The sequence below is a fragment of the Felis catus genome, chromosome B1 (genome assembly GCF_018350175.1).
Source record: "Felis catus isolate Fca126 chromosome B1, F.catus_Fca126_mat1.0, whole genome shotgun sequence".
Taxonomy (NCBI): domain Eukaryota; kingdom Metazoa; phylum Chordata; class Mammalia; order Carnivora; family Felidae; genus Felis; species Felis catus.
In genome coordinates this window covers 148,487,016-148,510,549 of record NC_058371.1, presented here as the reverse complement: position 1 = coordinate 148,510,549, position 23,534 = coordinate 148,487,016, and the positions used below count along the sequence as shown (strand labels likewise).

The 23,534-nt window shown below is 34.7% G+C and overlaps 1 protein-coding gene and 1 pseudogene across 1 annotated transcript; one reads left to right on the top strand and one right to left on the bottom strand.

Annotated features, from left to right (window-relative positions):
* The first annotated feature begins 1,274 nt into the window (after positions 1 to 1,274).
* On the top strand, positions 1,275 to 11,100 carry ODAM (odontogenic, ameloblast associated). The gene is made up of 10 exons (XM_045056744.1): positions 1,275 to 1,325; positions 1,414 to 1,455; positions 1,986 to 2,033; positions 2,581 to 2,814; positions 4,113 to 4,160; positions 6,208 to 6,312; positions 7,124 to 7,171; positions 8,175 to 8,246; positions 8,677 to 8,823; positions 10,978 to 11,100. Exons 1-10 carry the CDS (start codon positions 1,275 to 1,277, stop codon positions 11,098 to 11,100), a joined length of 918 nt encoding a protein of 305 aa, XP_044912679.1.
* A 6,698-nt stretch (positions 11,101 to 17,798) lies between these two features.
* Positions 17,799 to 19,831, bottom strand: LOC123385242 (annotated as a pseudogene).
* Between the last annotated feature and the right edge of the window lie 3,703 nt (positions 19,832 to 23,534).

The following is a 23,534-nucleotide window of genomic DNA, read 5'->3' as shown; positions in this document are numbered from 1 at the left end:
TCAGTCCAACACTGAAGAACCAGAGAATCTTAACTGCCTCTAAGTAGGTTTTGGATTTTTATCTTTTAGACCTCTTACATCTAGTAATTCTGTATTTTACTCTTGAAATAAAAATTAATCACCCATTAATCCTTGAATAAAGGCCTAAAGGCTACTCTATTACTGTATTCATTTTAAGATGATAAATGGAGCAGAATGAAATTATTCTAGAAGATGTAGTCATAACCAAAGCAAAAGCTAGGAATGATCACAGGGAAACATTTGTCAGAGGATAATTTAAGGACATTACTAAAAGTGTGGGAATCCCATGTACTACCTTGATGATTAGGAAAGTGGTTATTAGCTAAGCCATTGTCTGAAACCCACTAAATCACTAGTCCCTTTGAAAAATGATTGGTCATTCTTTTCTAAAGATGGGTTTTTAAATTTAAGAGAAGCTTCAAGCAGCAGAGCTGAAAGATAAAAAGAACACAGATCTTGCATGGGTTTAGATTTCTCTTCTTAGGCAAAGGATTAAGGTAAGATACCAAAACATTTGCTTTCATAATTTTAAGGGCCCAAATCAGTCAACTCCTGTAGAATAAACTACCAGGGTCACCCTAAATGCTTATGTAGGTCAGTAATTTGAATTAGGGCAGGAGTTTTTACATCTGGAGGACAAGATATAATATGCTTCCATGAGTTACACTATAAATCAATATTACAGTTTTATTTGATAATCTTTCCCCAAATTAGAAAAATATTGACTCAATTGCCTAGTTTTAAGGTACTTTAATGTCATTAGATTTTTAAATGAACTTTTATCTGTTATTAGACTGCTATTGTCAGATCTTTATTGTAGTATTTTTACTACTACATTAAACAGACATTAAAATTGTCTTTATCATAAAGACCTAGTGATGGGCCTCTCATGATCAGAAGGACCCATCCCCTTAAGTACAAAACATCACAAGGGAGGACACCACCTTGTTCTTTAACTCATTCAACTACATCACATGCCACCAAATGAACGATTTGGTCAAGCTAAGAGGAGAAGCAAACAATTCTGGTTTTTATAAAGAGCTGCTCTGAGAAAAAGAATAAGTTCTGTTATAGATATTTATAAGTATGCCTTTTTTATTTTAAATCCTAATATATAAGTAAATACTATAGAATTCACCCAACCACTCCTCTGATGGAACAATACTAACAAATTATTGTTATCATGATTTTTACACAGAGGTTCTCTTTAAAGGTCAATTTTACAACTTATTTTCTAGCTATTTCATCTGAAAATGAAAACTATAATTCTTCTTGGGCTTCTGGGAGCCACAATGTCAGCCCCAGTAAGTGATCTTATGGTATAACTAAAACCATTGTGGGGAACCTTTAACAAATCCTTCTTTCACCATTTGTTTGTTGTTTATTTTTTAGCTTATCCCACAGCGCCTTATGTCTGCAAGCAACAGCAATGAGGTTAGTTGAAATACTTACAACAATCTCTCCATTTTGTTTGTTTGTTTCTATGGAAACCCAGTAGAGTAGAGATAAAAGCCTTCATTAACTTACCCTGCATGCCTATCCATTAGTTCTTATATCCAAATACATTTCCAATACTGATGTTTATTGGGTGTACCAGGTTATTTCTAGAATATCATTTTGCTCCCCTGTTTGACAGTAAACTCTTTAAAGGCAGAGACAGTATCTCATATATATTTTTATTCTAATAGCACCTAATACAGATGTGTATAGGTGTTTAAGAGCATAAAGTGAGTGGCTAACCCACTGGAATGGGCTGAAGTTTTGCAAGTTTATACACAGCAGGGGAGAGGTGGTTAAATCCTAATCTCTAATCACAGTAATTTAGCATAAGCTTAGTGAGAAAACACCACTAGCAGGAAAGGGATCAGTCAGCTCTGACTTGTTCTTTATTTGTAGTAAACATCGTTCTTAATCGTTTTAGCATGTGTAATAATCTGGTTTTCATATTATCTTTCCTTTTCTAGTTACTTCTGAATCTTAATACTGCTCAGCTTCAGCCACTACAGTTTCAGGTACCTCTATGATTATTCTAAGAAGATTTGCCTATGACTTATTTTTTTACAGTAGTTTGTATGAGGACAAAATGTTTTCTGATTTCATTTCTGAAATCTCAATTATTAAGGTTATGGATTCATCCCATATATACTAATGACCTTTGTTTGAAGACGAAAGTAAAAGCTGTAATCTGATTAAGATTTATTTACTGAGAACTTGACACATGCCAGACACAAATTCTCACAACTATGAGATAGTTAAATTAACTATTTACACAAAGTCATACTCAGTTGAAGAAGAAGAAGATTTACAACCAGTCTGGCAACTGCAGAAACCATACCCTTCATCCACCTCACTCTGCCCCATATTTTTTATGATCTCTGGGAATTTAGCATTGGTCATGCTATTTGCACGGCTCATAATGTCCTAAAATGCTGTCCTTTTTTATACTGCTGCAGTAGAATTGCAGAAATCGTTTACATTTTGTCCTTTTCTTGCCAGGACTGATTTTAAATTCTTTCTGAAATGAAAGAGAAATTCTTCCTTTCTTTCATGTCCTCCCAGGGCCCATTTAATTCATGGATTCCTCCTTTCTCTGGGATTCTACAACAGCAGCAGCAAGCTCAAATTCCAGGGCTCTCCCAATTCTCTTTATCAGCTTTTGACCGGTTGGCTGGACTGTTCCCAAATCAGACACCTTTCCCAGGATGGGTCAGTTTTGCCCAGGGAACTCAGGTGGGACAGCTGGACCCCTCACAGCCTCAAACATCACCACAGACCCAACAGGGCTCTAATCATGTAAGTAGAGCCTCTCCCATATTATTCTTTGGAGAGGTAACTCACTTTGAATGTGAAAATGAATTATGAATCAGCTTTAAAATAAGACAGGAGCAGGGAGCCTGTGTGGCTCAATCAATTAAACGTCTGACTCTTGATTCCAGCTCAGGTCATGATCTCTCTCTCCCCCCTGCTCATACTCTATCTCTTAAAAACAAAATCCAAACAAACAAACAAAAAACAAGACAGGAGTTCTTTAAAATAAGACAGGGGTTACTGAGAGAGAATTCTTTCTCATAATTTGCTCTACCATCACTGGAAGTACTTCCCTGTCTTTTCTGATTTCTCACATGAAAAAAAGCTATTTAAATCAGCTATTATATCACAGTCACAAATCAAAAGTGATAAAACAAGTCTTAGAAAAGATAGATAAATTTCATCTTTAAAAAAGAAACAATTTTCATTAATGACATACACATAATAGATACCCTTTTGTTGTCACAGAAGTCTTGTATATAAATCACACATGTAGTGGCTAGGTCTAAAAAAAACAGCTCCGGAATTTTATGTTAAAAAGTCAAGTACAGGGGTGCCTGGGTGACTCAGTTGGTTAAGTATCTGACTTTTTTTAATGTTTTATTCATTTTGAGAGAGAGAGAGAGAGAGAGAGAGAGCAGGATAGGGCAGAGAAAGAGAGAGACACAGAGTCCAGAGCAGACTGCAAGCTCTGAGTTTCAGTCAGCACAGAGCCTGATGCAGGCCTCGAACTCACCAAGCATGAGATTATGACCTGAGCCAAAGTTGGCCACCTAACTGACTTAGCTACTCAGGAGCCTCAAACATCTGAATCTTGATTCTGGCTCAGGTCATGATCTCATGGTTTGTGGGATTGAGTCCTGCATCTGGCTCTACACTGACAGCACAGAGACTGCTTGGGATTCTCTCTCAATCTCTCTCTCTATGCCCCTCCTCTGCTCATGTGTGTTTGCTCACAAGTGTGCATCCTCTCTCTCTCTCTCTCAAAATAAATAAGTAAACATCTAAAAAATATATCTTTAAGGGCACCTGGTTAGCTCAGTCAGTTAAGCATCCAACTTCTGCTCAGGTCATGATCTCCTGGTTTGTGAGTTCGCACCCATCAGGCTCTGTGCTGATAGCTCAGAGCCTGGAGCTTGCTTTGGATTCTGTGTCTCCCTCTCTCTCCCCCCCTCCCCCGCTTGCACTCTGTCTCTCTCTCTCTTTCAAAAATAAACATTAAAAAATATTTTTAAATATATTTTCAAAAGTCAAGTATAATTTTTTATACCTTTTTTCGGCAGGTTATGCCCTATGTGTTCTCCTTCAAAATGCCTCAAGAGCAAGCACGGGTAAATAAATGGAATACTGTCACTCCTACAGACAGATGGCTATATATACTCTCCACCTAATGCTTTCTTTTATATTTGTAGCTCTGACTCCTATAGCAGGGCTATGAAACTTATACAATTATCTCTGTCTAGTGCCACCATTGCTGGGCTTGCATCAGTTTGTTAATTTTAGGCTTACATAATAACTCTTGAAGGAAGAACAGCTAAGGAGATTCCCGAGTTTCCAGGGCATTAGTATATTGGGAATAAAGGAGCTCACCAAGCCGTAAGTCACGTTCCCTCTGCATGGCATTTGTACTGGCATTTGGAAACTAAAAAGATACTGTAGGCTGACTTTTTCCAACCCTGAATTTTGTTTTAGAGGTAGATGTGTTAAATTGATAAATTATGATATGATGAAGAGATAAAAAATGCTTACCATGTTATTTGGCAGTATGGCACTCTGCTCAAAATATTTCCAGGTTCTTGTGTGTATTTTCAATTTAACTTCATATTACAATCAAATGGTGATTTCTATTAAATAAGAGATCTTAAAAAATGAATGCCAACTAGTATAATCATTAGAGTAATATGAAAAACCCTCTTAAGATTAGTTTAATTAATTTTATAATAAACTAGGTTCAAAGAAATAGGGACATAGATAAATTATTCACCAGCAGAAAACTGGCCATTTCATCAAAAGTTACACCACTTGGCTCCCATGTAATCATAATTATGTAATTTTGTCCCACCCTCATCATAAAATAAAAGTTACTTCTAGACATTACCTCATTCTATACTTGGTAAGTGAAACTGCTTCATTTTAAGGATCAGGAAACTAAGTCTTAGTGAGATTAAATTCCCAATCCTAATGGAAGTAAATAGATGACTGGGAATATAATTCTTCATCCTTCTTTTAACCATTAAACCAGTGGCTCTCCACCCTCTGTAATTTTCAAAATTACAAATGCCCGGACCCTTCCCACACCTAATGAATCAAGACCTGATGAGTAGATCCCAAGTATGATTATCTGTTAAAATGCTAAATAGGTGATTTTAACTCGTAGCCAAAAGTAAGAACCACTGCATAAAATGTACTTCTCAAACTACACTTGTTGTTGTTTTTTAACTCTTATATCTATTATTGTCTCTTATTTAATTATGCAAGGAAACAAAACAGCATACTAAACTCTATGTACATACTAAGGTCCCCATTTTCTGTAAACAAATATACATGTGTAGACACACACAGATATAAATGGAAGCCAATACATGATAATGTGTGGCATGTTAAACTTGCAGTTAAAGCATTTCCTTGTCTATTTCTGGGTTGTCCAGTATTCTAAAAATGCATAAGGATTGTCTCAAAATGGCAATTATTAAAGGCAAAACATTCTTGAGAATTCGTTCCTTATCATAGAACTTCTAATACCATATCCTGTGGAATAATGATTCTCAAAAATATGGAAAATGCTGCTAAACTATTCTCTTCTTAGATATTCGCAAAGTAATTTGTACATGATGTCTGTATATAAAATCTACAGTTTTTATGTAAGGCCCAAGGTGCCATTTTTGAAAATCTTGTTATTTTACTACTTCCTTAATGTGTTTGACCAAGCAGTCTTTTTTTTTTTAATATGAAATTTATTGTCAAATTGGTTTCCATACAACACCCAGTGCTCATCCCCACAGGTGCCCTCCTCAATGCCCATCACCAACCCTCCCCTCCCTCCAACCTCCCATCAACTCTCAGTTTATTCTCAGTTTTTAAGAGTCTCTTATGGTTTGGGTCTCTCCCTCTCTAACTTTTTTTTTCCTTTCCCTCCCCCATGGTCGTCTGTTAAGTGCAATCTTAAAGTCCAGCATCATGTGTAATATGAGTTATTTCTAAAGTCTAAGAAGGACTACTTTATCCATATATGCATATATGTGCTTAAAGAAGGACTACTTTATGCATATATATATACATATATATCAGCTGTAAAACAATATTGACATTAAAAGACTTTTTTTAAAGACCTATGTGGATCTAATGGAAGCTCTTATGTACTTTTCTGTTTACAAATAGATGTTTCAGTACTATCCAGTCTACATGCTCCTACCTTGGGAACAACCTCAACAGATAGCCACACAGTCACCTCCACAAACAGGACAGCAGCAATTTGAGGAGCAGGTAACTACTATTTGATTTTAATCTGACTAGTTCCTCCTGAGAATAGAGAAGTTATAGTAAATTTTCAGAGAAGAGAATATCTGAGTATATTTACTGCAAAAGTCAACAGCCTAGACTGATGGTGACAAAAAGATATAGTGCGTTCTCCTAACATATCACTAAGATGGAAGTGCTCGAAGCTGAATTTTAAAAAGAACGAAGTCAGTGAGTGGACTTCAGTAAAATCAGAGGCCAAAGGTTGCATCATCTTGGAAAAAATCTTCTAATTTTTTAAAAGTTACCAGCATCCCTCTTGTCATATTTACATGTGGCTATTATTAAAAAATAAATAAATAAATATCCCCCATGACAGACGGCACCTAGGATCACTAGATACAATTAGATAACTTTATATTGAACTTTGTGGCCCTGCAATACATTTTTGGAATTCTAATGTAATTCCAGGTGGCACATACATAACTAGATTTCTTTTAGTTAGAACGGGGGAAATTTTCAGTAGTTTATCACCACTCTAAAACCAAATTAGAGAAAACTGAAAATTATGCTTTAAGAGACTGGTAGTAGTAATTCTGAGACGTGTTAATTTAGAGAGAAAGGGGAAATTTTAAGCTAGGAATAATACAGTTTTAAAAAGATGCTTGGTAATTTATCAATAATTTTTATCACCTAGAAGATATGAACTTTTATTTAAAAAGTATTTAATATAATTATAATATAATACAATATTATATATGATTTTAAGTCATCATTTATTATAAAATTATGACAAAATCATACAACAAATCTAACACATTTTCCAAAAATCTGACAGATGCCATTCTATACCCAATTTGGATATATTCCAGTACAAGTAGAACCTGTAAGTAATGCATATTTTTCATTAAAAACAAAATTAACTTTTCAAATGACTTGCTTCATGACCTATTAAATCCATCAGTGCCCTTCATCCAAAACCCATCAGGAACACCACCATAGTTGAACAAAATTAGATTTATCTACTCATTGTAACAGCGGAGGACACACATGGGGAACTCTGGGTGTCTTTTTTTCTTAATAAATCTTTTTTTAAGTTTATTTCTTTATTTTTAGAGAGAGAAAGAGAGCACATGAGCAGGATGGGGCAGAGAGGGAGGGGGAGAGAATCCCAAGCTCTGTGCTGTCAGTGCAGAGCCCTACATGGGGCTCCATGCCATAAACCATGAGATCATGACCTGAGCTGAGATCAAAAGTTGGACACTTAACCAACTGAATCACTCAGGCACCCCTGTGGGTGTTTTAATAGGAAGGCGACTCTTCTAGGCTTCTGTCAGGTGATTTTGGGGAGACTTCAGGAAGTAATGGTTCACTCTGAGTTCGGTATTCTCAGGAAATGATTGATAATTCTACAACTGGTTAATTAAACAATTCTTACCTAGAAGATAAGAACAACAGAGCAAGGCAAAGGTTATGATTCATAAAAAAAGAAGAGTTACTCAGATTATCCAGGATATGAGGATACCTGGTATTTTTGTGGCTAGCATGGTGACCTTGTTTTACACAAGATTACAGAGTGATCTTGTTTTTGTTGTAGTTCATCATGTTCAGACATGACCTTGTCTGATGTTGGTATTCTGCAGGGTTGTTAATATTCAACAGAACACCAGGGCCCAGCAGAGAATGTCCAGCAAGCTCTTAACAACACAAGCAGAGTTGTATGTCCCATGTCACAAGTTACTTTTCTCTTTCTCAAATCTAAATGATTATGTTTGTTTTTAAGAAACTGAAATTAAAGAAGTTGAGACGTGTGCTAACTGCATTGAATGTAAAACCACTATTTTATAGATGAAAAATTTAGGCTTTTTAAAAACTTTCCAATTTTTCAGGTTATACCGGGAGTCCAGCAGCAACTAGCCTTAGATCCCTTCACAGACACAGCTTCTGAAACTGTTGTGATGGTAAGATTCCTCACCACACTGTGCTACCTACCAGAAATCAGCAACTGACAACCTACAGGTTCCCGCACTATTGTGCATTTTAATGAAAACTTTATTATTATTTTTCCATCAACAATTATTCCTCTTTCCACCCATAATCTTATGCCAGTCAAGATTCAATTTATGCAGATTACCAAATATTTACTACTCTATATAAGATACACTCCTAGGTACACTCATTTAAAATCAGGTATCAAGAGACATCCATGTTTGCTGGTATTTATTTATAGTCTTTCTATGATAAGATTATAACCTAGAAAACCAATGAAGTCATTTACTTCTCAAGTAAATTCTTTGCCTTGCATCTCAATCCTATTGCTTTATATTCTTCCCAATTTTGACCTCATACTTGAACCGGTAACCACTTAGTTTTCTTTCTAATTCTTCATAGCCAGCAGGAGCACAAAAAGAAATGATAAACTTTAAGCATGCCAACAGAGGACTTTTCATTCCTTCTACTTCACAAAAACCCAGCACTACAAATTATTTTGCTCCTGCTATAGACCCAACTATTACCCCCCAGGTGATGGAAAAGAAGGTAAACAAAGATCCATTTTATGTAAGAAATTATTATCTAATAGAAAATATAAAGTTAATGTTTATAGGACTAAGCTATGGAAATAATGACAGAGGTAATGATATAGTAAAATATGTGGTCTTTACCTTGAATAGGGAGGCCAATAATTGATTATTCATAATCAATTAATTAGAATACAATTTAATTTTTATTTAATAAGAACTTCTTGTGAATTTCCTTTTCTCACTAGGCCAATACTGATTACCAAAAGGAACCATAAGATGGTGTCCTAATCATTCAGAGTTTTTGGTAAGTATTTGCCAAGAGGCATGCATTAAATACCATGACATACCCTAAATTAAAAGAGAAACAAAAAACTGTCAGGGGAACTAATGAAGAGGTCTTATCAAAAGGGGGGAAGTTAGTGTTTAGACAGTTCTACAAAGCTAATAATTTGGGGGACTTTAGCAATGTTTTTTAAAATAAAAATAAATTTTTGAGAATCATGTATGCCTATGCCATATGTTTGGTATTAACTCTGAAAACATAGGTAGTAAATGTGTAAAAGACATTCTACAAACACAATATAGAATCAGTTCTCCTAAATCATAACTTTGCTTTGCAAGGTAGAAGTAACTTTGCCAATACATCTGTGTTGGCTTGGAATGAAATAAAGTCTCCAAGTGTTAAAAAAAATTGCACAATCACATGGAAATTAAAAATTCCATGACTTTTCTATCAAATATAACCTTAATTAATTACCTGTTCTAATGGGCTTGGTTGGCCGAGGCTCATGGGTGTTTGATAGAAGGGCAAGCTGGAATGGCACCAAGAAATAAAGAGCAAACACTAAAAAGCAAACAATCTGGCCTCAAGGGAAAAGTAAAAGCCAAAGGTTTTTTTGAAATCTCCTCCCTGCTAAGAGTCTTTTCTGATTCCTCCTTCTATGAAAATGAATACTCAGCATTCTTCAGTTGGAAAAAAATCTACAAAAATCCAACCAGAATTGAATAGTTTAGCACCTCTTTAGAAAAGTCACTTTTATAATGTGACATTTTGTACAATGAAACTCAATTCAAGTTATTTAATCAGAAATACTAAAGGATTTCAGTGTAGTGTGACCTTTACTCTAGGTGACAACAGTGCCAGAGGTTAAGTTTTCTAACTTTTTGTTAAGCATTTTGGAAAATATCTAGAAAATATTACATAAAACAGTCTATTGGTATTAAAATATACTCCTTTTTTATATAATTTATTGTCAAATTGGTTTCCATACAACACCCACTGCTCATCCCAACAGGTGTGCTCCTCAATGCCCATCACCCATTTTCCCCTCTCCCCCATTCCCCATCAATCCTTAGTTTGTTCTCAGTATTTAAGAGTCTCTTATGGTTTGCCTCCATCCCTCTGTGTAACTTTTTTCCCCTTCCCCTCCCCCATGGTCTTCTGTTAAAGTTTCTCAAGATCCACATATGAGTAAAAACATATGGTATCTCTCTTCCTCTGACGGACTTATTTCACTTAGCATAATACCCTCTAGTTCTATCCATGTTGCTGCAAATGGCATGATTTCATTCTTTCTCATTGCCAAGTAGTATCCCATTGTAATATTAACCACATCTTCTTTATCCATTCATCAGTTGATGGACATTTAGGCTCTTTCCATAATTTGGCTATTGTTGAAAGTGCTGCTGTAAACATTGGGGTACAAGTGCCCCTATGCATCAGCACTCTGGTATTAAAATATACTCCTATCTTATTTTTCAGAGAAAAAGAAGTGGCGGTGCCTCGGATATCACTTTAGGCTATTTGCTTTCTCAATGCTAATACCAGTTCTTTGAAATATATGAAATACTCTTCTCTTGAATTTCTTTTTACTTACAAATAGAATTGCACTCTTTAAGTCATAGAAAATAATACAATCATTTCATAAGTCCCGTCTTTACAAAATTATATTTCTTTTCAAATATCCTATCATCGCATAATCTAGAAAGTCACAAAAATGAGAATGAAGCTAGTATCACTGAATCAACTAGATCATTGATTGCATTGATAAAGAATAGCTCTGGAAAATGAGAATAAAGATACACTGTCATTGGATTTGTGAGTGTGGTGATTGTGACTCACGACCTAAAGTGTGTACCTATCTTTGACATATCTCATTATTACCCCCAGGCCCATTCAGCTAGACTCCTGATGCACTTCTGCTTAGAATCAGAATTATTTAGTGGCAGATATCATGAAGTGCACACTCCCAGTAAGACACAGCTACATAGAGAGGTGGATGTCATCACCTAAAAGGGTAGGTCCCTAGGAAGACGTATGGCGGCTTTGAGGAGGCAGCATCCTGTAAAAACTAGAACACAGATTTTGGATTTCATCAGATCTGGCTCTCAATGTAGTTTTGAGCCTTTGGCAAGTCACTTAATCTGAAATTTGTTTTCTCAGGTGTAAAACATAGATAACAATACTTATCTTTCAGAACTTCTGAAGGAAGTACATGAAATAACATAATTAAGATAGCTGGCCATACAAAATACGTTGTAAAACTTTGGTTGGTGTGCATAATTCGTTCCAGAAACATGCTTATAATCCAAAGCATTTGTATATCAAAGCGAATTTCAAGAACCATTGGCTCAGTTGTGACCATGTGAGGTTAGCTGTCACGTGCTACTAGTATTGCAAGACATTACTCGTTTATCAAGTCAAAATTTATTAGAAATGTTTTATAGTCTTGCAGAATACTTGAAGAACAAGTTACGCACAATCCAAGGTTTTACTGTACTCAGAAAATGTTAATTTTCCCCCTTTCACCTGTGATTATGGGAGGACTTCTTACTTATTTTCTCAGCTTTGGAGCTTCAGCTGAAATTCTGAGAAAACAGGAGAACTGACACTTAATATGCTTTACATATTTGTATGTAGGTGTGTTTGATGTGTGTGAGTATATGCACACAGAAAGAAATTTGAATGTATAAATGAGTGAATGAATGAATGATTATTATGTGCTAGGTGGTTTCAAACAAATTTGATTAGTATCCTAGGCTTTAAACCTGATAAAAATTCCCAGAATCATACCTTTTCCAGAATTTAGTATCATTATGACTCTGGAAACTGCTTCTTACCTATGGAAGAGCAACCCAATAATCACCTACTCTACTTTCCTCTTATATTTCATCCTTTTCCCCTAAATTAGTGAATTGAATGAATGTAATTCTAGGTAATTGACTGACCTCTTGATGTTGGACATGACCTAGAGATTCACACATCCAGATGTCTGATAAAAGCAGTATTCAGCACTTAGGAACACTGTGTCCCCAAATTCCAAGAGTTCACAAGGTCACTGAAAAAATTACATGAGGTAATTCATGCTGTTTATTTAGAAAACATTATGGAACATAGCACACATTCAACTTCTCATTAAGGAGGAGGAGAAAGGAGATGGTCAGAGACTAAAGAGGAGAGATAAGCACAGCATAGCTACTGTGTTCAAGGGCACAGTGAGGAGAAGCAGAATTCAGGGAAAATGGCAAAACTCTAAGCATCAAACGAAAATCAAGTCAAGAATTTGCAAATCAGGGATTTCAGTAATAAATATTGTGAAAAATATGAGGATTACATAAATACAATATTAACAGATGGAAGCATACAATGGATAAGTATTGCATAAATAAAATCATACAATGTTAAACATTAAGTTACTCTGAGAATGTTTTTATAAAGACATTAACATTAAGCTAAGTATGCTGAAATTATTTATTTATTCTAGGAAATATTAACAGCACCTTATTACTCTGGATAGCTTTAACAGATCCAATTTAGTGACTTAACTTAAAAAATAAATTCCCTAATCTGTGACTGTTCAGTATCCAATCTGTTTCAAGAAGATGTTAAGTCATGTTAAGGTATTCATGAGCAACAACTATGTTTGAGAATGTGAATAATAGACTTGCTATCAATAAAATATTCTACATTTTCAAAGTACTGCATAAAAGAGCTTTAAACTATACCTTTTTGTTATCAAAGAAGAAGTTATAGTTAATGGAAATATCACCAGAATACAAGCAAAAAACTATACTTTGTTTGCTTGCTTGTTTGTTTGTTTGTTTAAACCCTACTATCCCAATCTCCCCATCCCAGGCCAGTGAAAAAAAAGTGAAACAGAGAAAGCAGCTCAACCAATTCACTTTGTACTGATTTGAAAAGAAAAATTCTACACAGAATAATTTGTCCAAAATCAGTTGTGCTTAGATTTTATAATTCACAATGGTCTTGTTTGTTTGTTTGTTTGTGTTCTTGCTTGCTTTAAATATTTGGGGGGGAGGGGACATCACACTTCTATTAAATTAAGAGAAACATTTTTACAGTCTTGAGGTCTTTTTTTTTTTTTAACACATATCATACCATGAATTCATAGGGAATGGTTTCCAATGTTCATCAAAACTTTCCCTACCAACTTTCTCCTTTTTCCACTGGTTGCTTCCTCTCTAAATGTACTACAGCAGCATTAGTTCAAGACTGAAATAGAGAATTCATACATGACCTCACTTTCAACGTTATACCCATAACCCATATCCAATCTATCATCATAGTCTAGTATCACTTTTAAATGCATAGATTTTAAGTATGTGGGTTTGATGAGTTTTATTCCCAGACAGACACATATATTTATATGTACATACATAAATGTATGTACCTTGTAGCCACCACCCCTATCAAGACACAAAACATTTCTATCACCCCTAGAAACTCCTTCCTGCTCTTTTCCAGTCAATCTAGTCTCCCACTCTCATGCTAGGCTACTACTTTAAAATTTGTTTTCTTTCTATCTATCTATCTATCTATCTATCTATATTTGCCTATTCTGGAACTGTATATAAATTGAATCATATACTAGATATTCTTTTGTATCTGAAACCTTTACTCAATATAATGCTTTTGTCATTCATCCATGTTATTGCTTCAGCTGTGTATTACATTGTATGAATGTAGCAGGTTCTTTATTCATTCTCCTACTGAAGAACATTGGGTTGTTTCCAATTACTATTACAAATAAAGCTGCTATGAATGTTCTTACACAAATTCTATCATGAACATACATTTTCTTTCTCTTTGGTAAATACCAAGAAGGAGAGCAAAATCATAGGGTAAGTGTATGTTATAAGTAACTGATAAGTAGTTGCCATTGTGGCTGTACCATTTTATACTCTGATCAGCAATGTATCAGAATTCCAGTTCCTCTACCTCTGGCCAACATTTACAATCATCGTGTGTGTGTGTGTGTGTGTGTGTGTGTGTGTGTGTGTGTGTGTTTAACCAATTTCATGAGTTGCTCTCCCTTCAAAGGTTAACCTTCAAAAGTTTGACCTCCATCCCCTTCTCTTTCTCAAAAATTGCTGCATGGACATTGTTGTGATTATTTTTTTGACTTCAGAAAGCATTTATAAATAACCACTGATTCCTACACCTATATCTCAGCCTAATCTATTAGTTTAGTGTATAGCTAGTCAAATATATGAAATAGTTCAAAATTGTCTTTTTAACATTACCTATTCTAACAAGCATAAAGCAGCATCTCATGGTTTTAATTTGTGTTTGCCTGATGACTAATACAGTTTTTCTATGCTTACTGGACATTTATGTATCTTCATTTCCAAAAACTATAGTCAAATCTTCTGTCATTTATGATTGAATTGTAAGAGTTTTTAATAAATTATGGGTCAAATAAATGTATTTTGAATACTTTTCCCATTGTGTATCTTGTTCATTTCTTAATGGAGTTTCTTAAAAATACATTTTTTTTTTATTTTGATGTAGTTCGATTTGTCATTTTTTGGAAGATTAGTACCTCTTGTGTCCTATTAAAAAAATCTTCACCTACTCCAAAGTAATGAATATATGTTCCTATGTTTTCTTAAAGATTTTTTTAATTATTTAGCTTTTACATTATTTAGTTCCATAGCTATTAATTTTTATGTACAGCCTGAAGATAGGGCAAGAAAAAATTTTTTCCACACAGATACCTAGTTTATGTTACACTAGCATCATTTGTTTAAAAGACTATCATTTTCTAATTGAGTTGCCTTGGAATCTTTATTGAAAATCAATTGACTTTATCTGCATCTATCTTTGGATTATAATCTATTCCATTTAAGTGTTTTTCTGCTTTTGCATCAATACCACATGGTCTTGGTTACTATAACTTTATATCTTTTGCATTTCTGTATAAATTTTAGAATCAGTTTGCCAATTTCTACTCTCCTCAAGTTTTAATGGGATGGTACTTCTAGATCAATTAGTAAAGACTTGATATCTTAACAATACTGAGTGTTTCAATTCATGAACATGATATATATTTACTTAGGTCTTTTTTAGTTTGTATCTTTTTTTAAGTTTATTTATTTATTTTGAGAGAGAGAGTGAGAGAGAACATGAGAGGAGAAGAAAGGGAGGGAGAGAGAAAGAATCCCAAATGGACTCTGCACTGTCAGCACAGAGCCCAATGCAGGGCTTGAACTCATGAACTGTGAGATCATGACCGGAGCAGAAATCAAGAGTCAGATGCTTACCTGACTGAACCACCTAGGACCCCTTTTTAAGTTTATCTCTTAAGTATATTGTGGCTTTCAATGTAGAGGTCTTGCAAAATTTGTTAAATTTATTTCTAAGTATTTTATGTTTTTAAATTTCACTTTCCATTTTTAGTATATATAAATACAGTTGATTTTTATGCATTGTACTTGTATGATAAGATCTCACTAAATACATTTATTAGTTTCCATAGGTACTTGGGGATTCCATATCATTTCTACCTAAAAAATAATATTTTCTGGAAATAAAAATAATTTCACTTGTTTCTATTCAATTTATATGTTTGTAATTCATTTTCTTACCCTGTTAAACTGACTAGGGTATCCACTGTAATGGTGATTAGAAGGAATAAAAATGGGCATGTTTCCACTGTCCCTTTTTTAGGAAGAAAGCATTTATTATTTCACAACTAAGTATGATGTCATCTGTGCACTTCCCACAAATTACCTTTATCAGATTGTGAAAATCCCATTTATTTCTAGATTGGTGAGAATTTTTTTTTAATGAATCTTTAGCTGACTTCTGTCACATGACTTCTCTGTGTTCACTGAAATAATAATATGAATTTTCCCTTTGATTTGGTTATGTAGTGAATTACATTGTTTCATTTTTTTAATGTTGAATCAACTTCCAAGCTTAAAAAAAATAAATGCCAATTTGTTGTAATGCATTATCTTTTTAAAATATTGCTGATATCAACACAAAATGCATAAACCTTTAGAATCCTAAAGTAAGAGAGCTTTATCTGAGCCTAAGGTAGGACAGCTACCCAGGAAACATGCTGTTCATAGGGAAGAAAGTGCTCAGAGAATGAACAGTTTTTACAGGGCTATATACTTTCTTACACCTTGTAGAAGTTCAAAAGATTATAGGTTAACATATAGGTAAGAATAATAAGTAAGAATAATAAGTATTTAACTTCAAGAAATGCAAGGAGCAGGAACATGGATCAATATCTTAAAGACAAGATGGTTTTCCTTTAGGCTGCTTATTTACGAAACAGGTGTGCAATGTATGCTTGGTGGGACATAAATCAGGCTTTTGGTTTAAACAAAGTTTATATACAGCCATGCTGCTTTAGAAAGAAATCTAAAATGTTTTCCCTTTTTTCTCAGGCCTTTACGAGGGCTTTTTCCACTCATCACTGGGTTTGATTCATTAATATTATATGAATGATTTTAACATATGTGTTCATGAATGCTATTAGTTGGCGATTTTCTTTTCTTATAATATCCTTGGCAGTTTTTATATTGGGGTTTTTCTGGTTTTATAACATGAGTTGAGAAATGTTCTGATCTTCCTAAGTAAGTCTGTGTGCTACTAATATTATTTCTTCTTTAAATGTTTGATAGCACTCACCAGTAAAGTCACTTGGGCCCAGAGCTTTCTTGGAGGGAATATTTTAATTATACTTTATTAAATATAGGTTGTCTCAATTTTTATTTCTTCTTACATTGGTTTTAGACGTTATGTCAATGAATGGGTATAGTTGTGTTCCATTAAACTTTATTTACAAAAATAAGCATGGTCTACATTTGACTCTCAGGCTAGAATTTGCCAACCTCTAGCTTAGATCACTGATACTAAACATTTCTTTTATTCTTATATAAACATTTTATTTTATTTTACTTTAATATGAAATTTATTGTCACATTGGTTTCCATACAACGCCCAGTGCTCATCCCAACAGGTGCCCTCCTCAATACCTATCACCCACCCTCCCCTCCCTCCCACCCCCCATCAACCCTCAGTTTGTTCTCAGTTTTTAAGAGTCTCTTATGCTTTGGCTCTCTCCCTCTCTAACCTCTTTTTTTTTTTCTTCCCCTCCCTCATAGACTTCTGTTAAGTTTCTCAGGATCCACATAAGAGTGAAAACATATGGTGTCTGTCTTTCTCTGTATGACTTATTTCACTTAACATAACACTCTCCAGTTCCATCCACATTGCTACAAAGGGCCATATTTCATTCTTTCTCATTGCCACGTAGTATTCCATTGTTTATATAAATATCCATTCATCAGTTGATGGACATTTAGGCTCTTTCCATAATTTGGCTATTGTTGAGAGTGCTGCTATAAACATTGGGGTACAAGTGCCCCTATGCTTCAGCACTCCTGTATCCCTTGGGTAAATTCCTAGCAGTGCTATTGCTGGGTCATAGGGTAGGTCTATTTTAATCTTTTGAGGAACCTCCACACTATTCTTATATAAACATTTTAGAGATATAAAATTCTAATCATTGCTTTCTTTTTTAACTCATGCATTATTGAGAAATGAATTGATATATATCTAAATGGTTGAGTATTTCAACATATGTTATTATTATTAACTTTAAATTAAGCACATTGAAATCAGAAAATATATTCTTTTTCATGGATAATATTTTTTATTATATTGTCAGCTGATTCAAATCCATTGTTGAAAACAAAAAAGGGAGAAAAAGACAAAACAAAAAAGGAATAATTAGTAAATAAGCATGGAAAGTATCTCACATCTTATTTGATAATGAGTATGATGTGTATTTATAACTCAGTAGGCACAAATGATACATAATTAAAACAGCCAGTGTAGGTAAAAGTGTATTGTAATGAGCATTCCTTTTTCTCAAAGCAACAGGGAATTTATAAAATTAAGTTTATATTCCTTGATTCAATTTATTGCACACACGCATATATAAGAAAAATATCCTGTCTGTTATACACAGCAATTTACTGAAGCTTTACCAAACTACCAGAAAAAAAAACAAAACAACAAAAAAAGAAGTCTTCTCACAAAAGGGAACTACAAAACATTCATTAACAGGGTATTTAGCAGTCATGTATAATGAAGTATGTTCATATAATATTAATTTGAAACTCAACATAAATTAACTGTGAATAAAACTACCCCCAAATCACGCATAATAATGATGGCAAAGTAACACAAAGTGTCAAGGTAAGAACATCAAGGTACTGTGCTTTTACTTTTTCAAAATTTTCTGCAATGTGTTTATCATGTGAAATTTTTAAGGAAAACTATTTCTCTTAACACATTCCAAATAATTAAGTGACCTCCAAACACCCCATTCTTTATTTCTTCATTCCTGACCATGACTGCATCAGTTCCAACCCAGTTTTTCTCTTGGAAATCAGCTACCTGGATGTCCCAATACTGCTTTAACCATCTCTTAGTGTCTCAGCTAAGAATGCCTGCTCAGTTCTGGCTGGAAACCACCAGAGGTCCTTGCTGCTTCTGAGACTGGGTTGGGTACAGCTGACAGTCTTGGTTGCTCAGTGGGGCTGCCTTAAGTTTGACTTGGACACCCACCTCTGGAAGTTCCTTAGTCATCCTAGGTGTAAGCGGTCCCTGGCCCACTGCTTCTCAGAACAGAACATCAGACATATCTGACAGCTGTCCCATTCTGCCAGAACATTTTATATCATTTTACTCCTCTGAAATTTATTGTTACTAGTCTGTGCCTCAAATTATATAGTCTGTCTTGGTGAATATTTTCTGTGCACTTAAAAATAATGCTTATATTGCAGTTGCTGGGTCCCATCTTCTACAAACATTCATTAGATCAATTTGGTTATTTAATTCAAATTTCCTATATTTTGAATATAGGAAAAGAGTTAAAACAGATGTGAAACTCTTCAAGTGCAAGTGCTGATCTGTTTATTCTTCCCTACTTCTGTCAATTCTTATTTCATATATTTTGAAGCTCTGATTTTAGGTGCATACACATCTGGGACTCATATTTTCTTAAGGAGATATCTTTTAATTATGACATGACCCTAATTATCTCCAATAATACACCATGTTTTGACTCTCACTTTGCCTAATATTAATGAAGACATACGAGCTTATGCTCAGTATTTACATGATATATCTTTTACCATTCCTTTACTTTCAACTTTGTCTTTATATTTAAAGAATGTGTCTTATAAATGTCATATAGTTAGTTGGTTCTTACTTTATTTATCCAGCCTCAAAATTTGTCTTTTAATTGGAATATTCAGTCCATTCAAATTTCGTGTATTTGTTGATATGATTGGGTGTTAAGTCTATTCACTTGTTTTCTGTTCTCTCCTGTGTGCTTTGTTTCCCCTCCCTGTTTTGGATTAAACCTGTATTACTATTTTTCCTTTCTATCTCCGTTATTGGCTTTTTAGCTAATAAATTTATATCACTTAGTGTTTTCTCTGAGGATTATTTTACACATCCTTAATTTGTGATGGGCCATGTAGAATTAATATCCTACCTCTTTTCCTGTAACAAAATTATATTACAATTGTATAATACCATATTATATACTATTGTCCTTTGTGCTAATACTTTCACATATTTTACTTCCACATTTGTCTATTAATTCTTTTTTTAATGTTCTTTTAATTTTTTAGAGAGAGAGAGAGGACGATCAGGGTAAGGGCAGAGAGAGAGAGATGGAAGATCCATAATGGGCTCTGCGCTGAGAGCACAGAGCCCGATGCAGAGCTCAAACTCAAGAACAGTGAGATGATGACCTGAGCCAAAGTCAGATGCTTAACAACTGAGCCACCCAGGTACCCCAATATTAATTCTTAAAGGATTTTAAGAAGGAAAAGAAAACACCTACATTTACTTACACAGTTAGCAGTTTCAGTGCTCTTCCTTACTTCTTTCCTATAGGTGTGAATTTTCATCTGGTATAATTTCACTTTAACCTCAAAATTCCTTTATTATGTCTACATTGTTATAGATTATCTTTTCTGGATGTAGAATTCTAAGCTGATATTTTTTTCCTTTTCACACTCTAAAGACATTGTTACATTATCTTTTAGTTCCCATTGGTTCAGGTGAAAAATCAGCTATCATTAATGTTGACATTTCCCTATATGCAATGTATCTTTCTTTCCTTAAGCTGCTTAACAGACTCTCTCTGTATCTTTGGTATTAGTGGTTGACTGTAACAGACTTAAATGTAGTTATCTTTGTATTATCTAACTTGCTGTGCACTGAGTTTCCTAGATTGGTGTGTTGGTTTTTTATCAAATTTGGAAAAATCTTCTCAATATTTCTTTGACCATTTTTCTGTTCCATTTTCTCTCTTCTCTCATTCTAGAACTTCAATAACATACATATTAGATTGCTTAATATTATTCCCCAAAGCATTGAGCCTTTGCTAATTTTAGTTTTCTCAGTTGTTCAGTTTGGAAAATTTCTATTGACTTTCAAATTCATTAGTCCTTTCTTCGATTATAGCCAATCTGCTTCTGCTGTTAATATCATGCAATGAATTTTAATTCAAGTTTTTAAATTTTGAAGTTCTTGGATTACTATTTGATTTTTTAACAATTTTCTTATCTTTCCAAAAATTATCAAACTTTTCAGTCAATATTTTAATCATATTCCTATAAATTCTCTAACATGTTTAATCCTAGTTATTTTTACGCCTAGTGCAGAAACCAGTGCAGGGCCTGAACTCTACCTTAGGATTAAGACCTGAGCTGATATCAAGAGTCAGATGCTCAACTAAGCCACCCAGGTACCCCTAATCCTAGCTATTTTTAAATCCCAATCAGTTTATTTCAATTTCTCGACTGTCTGTGGGTCTGTTTTTATTGATTGATTTTACTTCTGAGTGTGGGTAACATTTTCTTGTAGAGTGGGTAATTTATGTGTCATTTTGACATGCCACAGAGCACTCAAATTAAACATTATTTCTGCATGTGTCTGTGAAGGTGTTTTGGGGTGAGATTAGCATTTAAATTGGTGGACTCAGTGCAGTAGATTGCCTTGCCCAATGTAGGTAGGTGACATCCAAGTCACTAAGGGCCTGAATAAAACAAAAGACGGAAGGAGGAATTCACCCCTTTTTTCTGACTTATCCCTTGAGCTGGGGCATCTAATTTCATTTTCTCTGATTCTTGAATTGTACTTCTATGATAGATTCTCTTGGTTCTCAGACCTCTGGACTGAAGCTGAATTACACCACCAGCAATCCTGGGTCTCCAGCTTACAGATGGCAGACTGTGGGACTTCTCAGCCTCCATATCACATGAACCAATACCTCATAATAAACCTCAATAAAGATATACAGACATAGATATACAGTTGGCCCTTGAACATCATGAGGGTTGGGGTGCCAACCTCCCACATAGTCAGAAACCTATATATAACTTTGGTTTCCCCAAAACTTAACTATTTAGTAGCCCACTGTTGACCAGAAGCTTTACTGATAACATAAGGCATATGTTGTATGTTATATGTATTATAGCTGTATTCTTACAATAAAGTAAATGACAGAAAAGAAAATGTTATTAAGAATACTGTAAGGAAGAGAAAATACATTTATAGCACTTTACTATAAAAAAAATCCACATTTGGGGCGCCTTGGTGGCGCAGTCAGTTAAGCGTCCGACTTCAGCCAGGTCACGATCTCGCGGTCCGTGAGTTCGAGCCCCGCGTCAGGCTCTGGGCTGATGGCTCAGAGCCTGGAGCCTGTTTCTGATTCTGTGTCTCCCTCTCTCTCTGCCCCTCCCCCGTTCATGCTCTGTCTCTCTCTGTCCCAAAAATAAATAAACGTTGAAAAAAAACATTTTTTAAAAAAAAACCACATTTAAATGGACCCATGCAGATCAAATCCCTGTTGATTATCAACTGTAGTAACAGAAAATGGATATTACGGTTCTATTTCTCTGGAAAATCTTGACTGATACACTGGATTTTTTTTGCATATTTAGTAATTTTTTTTTTGCATGCTGTCTTTGTAAATGATTTATATCATAGGGACTCTGCATTCTGTTACCTTCCTCTGAAGAATGTTGTATTTTGTGCTCAAATAGTTAATATAGTGGAGGATCACACTGGTCTTATGAAGCCTTTTTTTTTTTTAACTTATTCATATATTCATTTCACTTTTATCCTCAGTGCCAGAGCAAAACTGAGCCTTGTTAACATGGCCAGAAGGGTTCCAGTACCACAAGGGTTCACCTTCTGGTACTTGAATAGAAAATTTATATTTATCAAGCTCCTCAGAGTTGATGGAATTCTAATTCCTAACTCAGTCTCCACAGCAATAGGAAGCTGCTGAAATCTCTACTCCCCTCTTCAGCTTTCCAGGTATTGTTTTTCCCTGGGATCCTTGAAATCTTGCTTTGCACAGGCATATTTTAGTGGTTACCCAAGAATTTGGGAACACTTTATACACATATTTTGAGGCTTCCACCTCAGACATTCCCTCCATTATGGGACTTCCCCACTCTGGCATCCCCAAACTCCTTGCTCTGATATCTCAAAGACTGTGATTTCCTTACTGAGGATGCCGCCACCCCCACATCCTGCAGATGAAGAGTGTTTAAAAGGGAAAAATTCTATAAATGCAGATTTAATCTTTCTTGCAAGAGCCTAATTTCCTTAAGTTTCTGCCTGCTTTTGGTCATTCACCAATGCTTTCCAAACATTGTTTTTTATATTATGTCCAGAGTTTATATAATTGTTGCTGGCAGGAGGTTTATTTCAATATAAACTTTTCTGTCACTAACAGAAGGTGGAAAGCTATATTCTGAAGATTTTCTCTCATAAATACCTTTGGAATATCTTTATCTTTACTGTCTCTACCCTCCTGAAGGCAATACTTATCTCTTATGAGGATTAATATATTACCACCTCCATATTTGTTCCCCCTCAAAGAGAGTGATCATCCAAAAATGGAACCTTGATCATGTTACCTCCATGCTTAAAACTATGCAACACCTTCCCATTGGTCTCTGCTTAAACACCAAACTCTTTTAATTGGCTTCAATGGTTCATATTACTTGGTCCACTAATACATCAGTTATAAACCCCTTGATCATTACATTCCAACCAAAGTAAACTCCTTTACATTTCATAAAATATGCCATGAACCCCTGATACCTGAAATTTCACACTGTTCCCTCTGCCTGGAACATTACTCCTTCTCTTCATTTGACTAATATTATATCACTTCTTAGGTCTTTACATTTTCTGGTATATTTTCTCATGGATCCCTTATATTATACTAGGGTGTCTGTTTTGTATTTCTACAGTACCCATAAGTAGTCATTTCACTTATAAATTCAGTTGTTACTTGTATTTTGTCTAACAGGCTGTAAGCTCTAGTAAGGCATGAACAGTGTCTTCGCTACTGAGTACTATAGAGT

What these genes read in the sequence shown, in the direction of transcription:
- ODAM (XM_045056744.1), top strand. Translation starts at nt 1,275, where the DNA reads ATGAAAACTATAATTCTTCTTGGGCTTCTGGGAGCCACAATGTCAGCC. An exon ending in CTGCAAGCAACAGCAATGAG is followed by an intron (nt 1,456 to 1,985) that starts GTTAGTTGAAAT and finishes TTCCTTTTCTAG; the next exon opens with TTACTTCTGAATCTTAATAC. An exon ending in CTTCTGAAACTGTTGTGATG is followed by an intron (nt 8,247 to 8,676) that starts GTAAGATTCCTC and finishes AATTCTTCATAG; the next exon opens with CCAGCAGGAGCACAAAAAGA.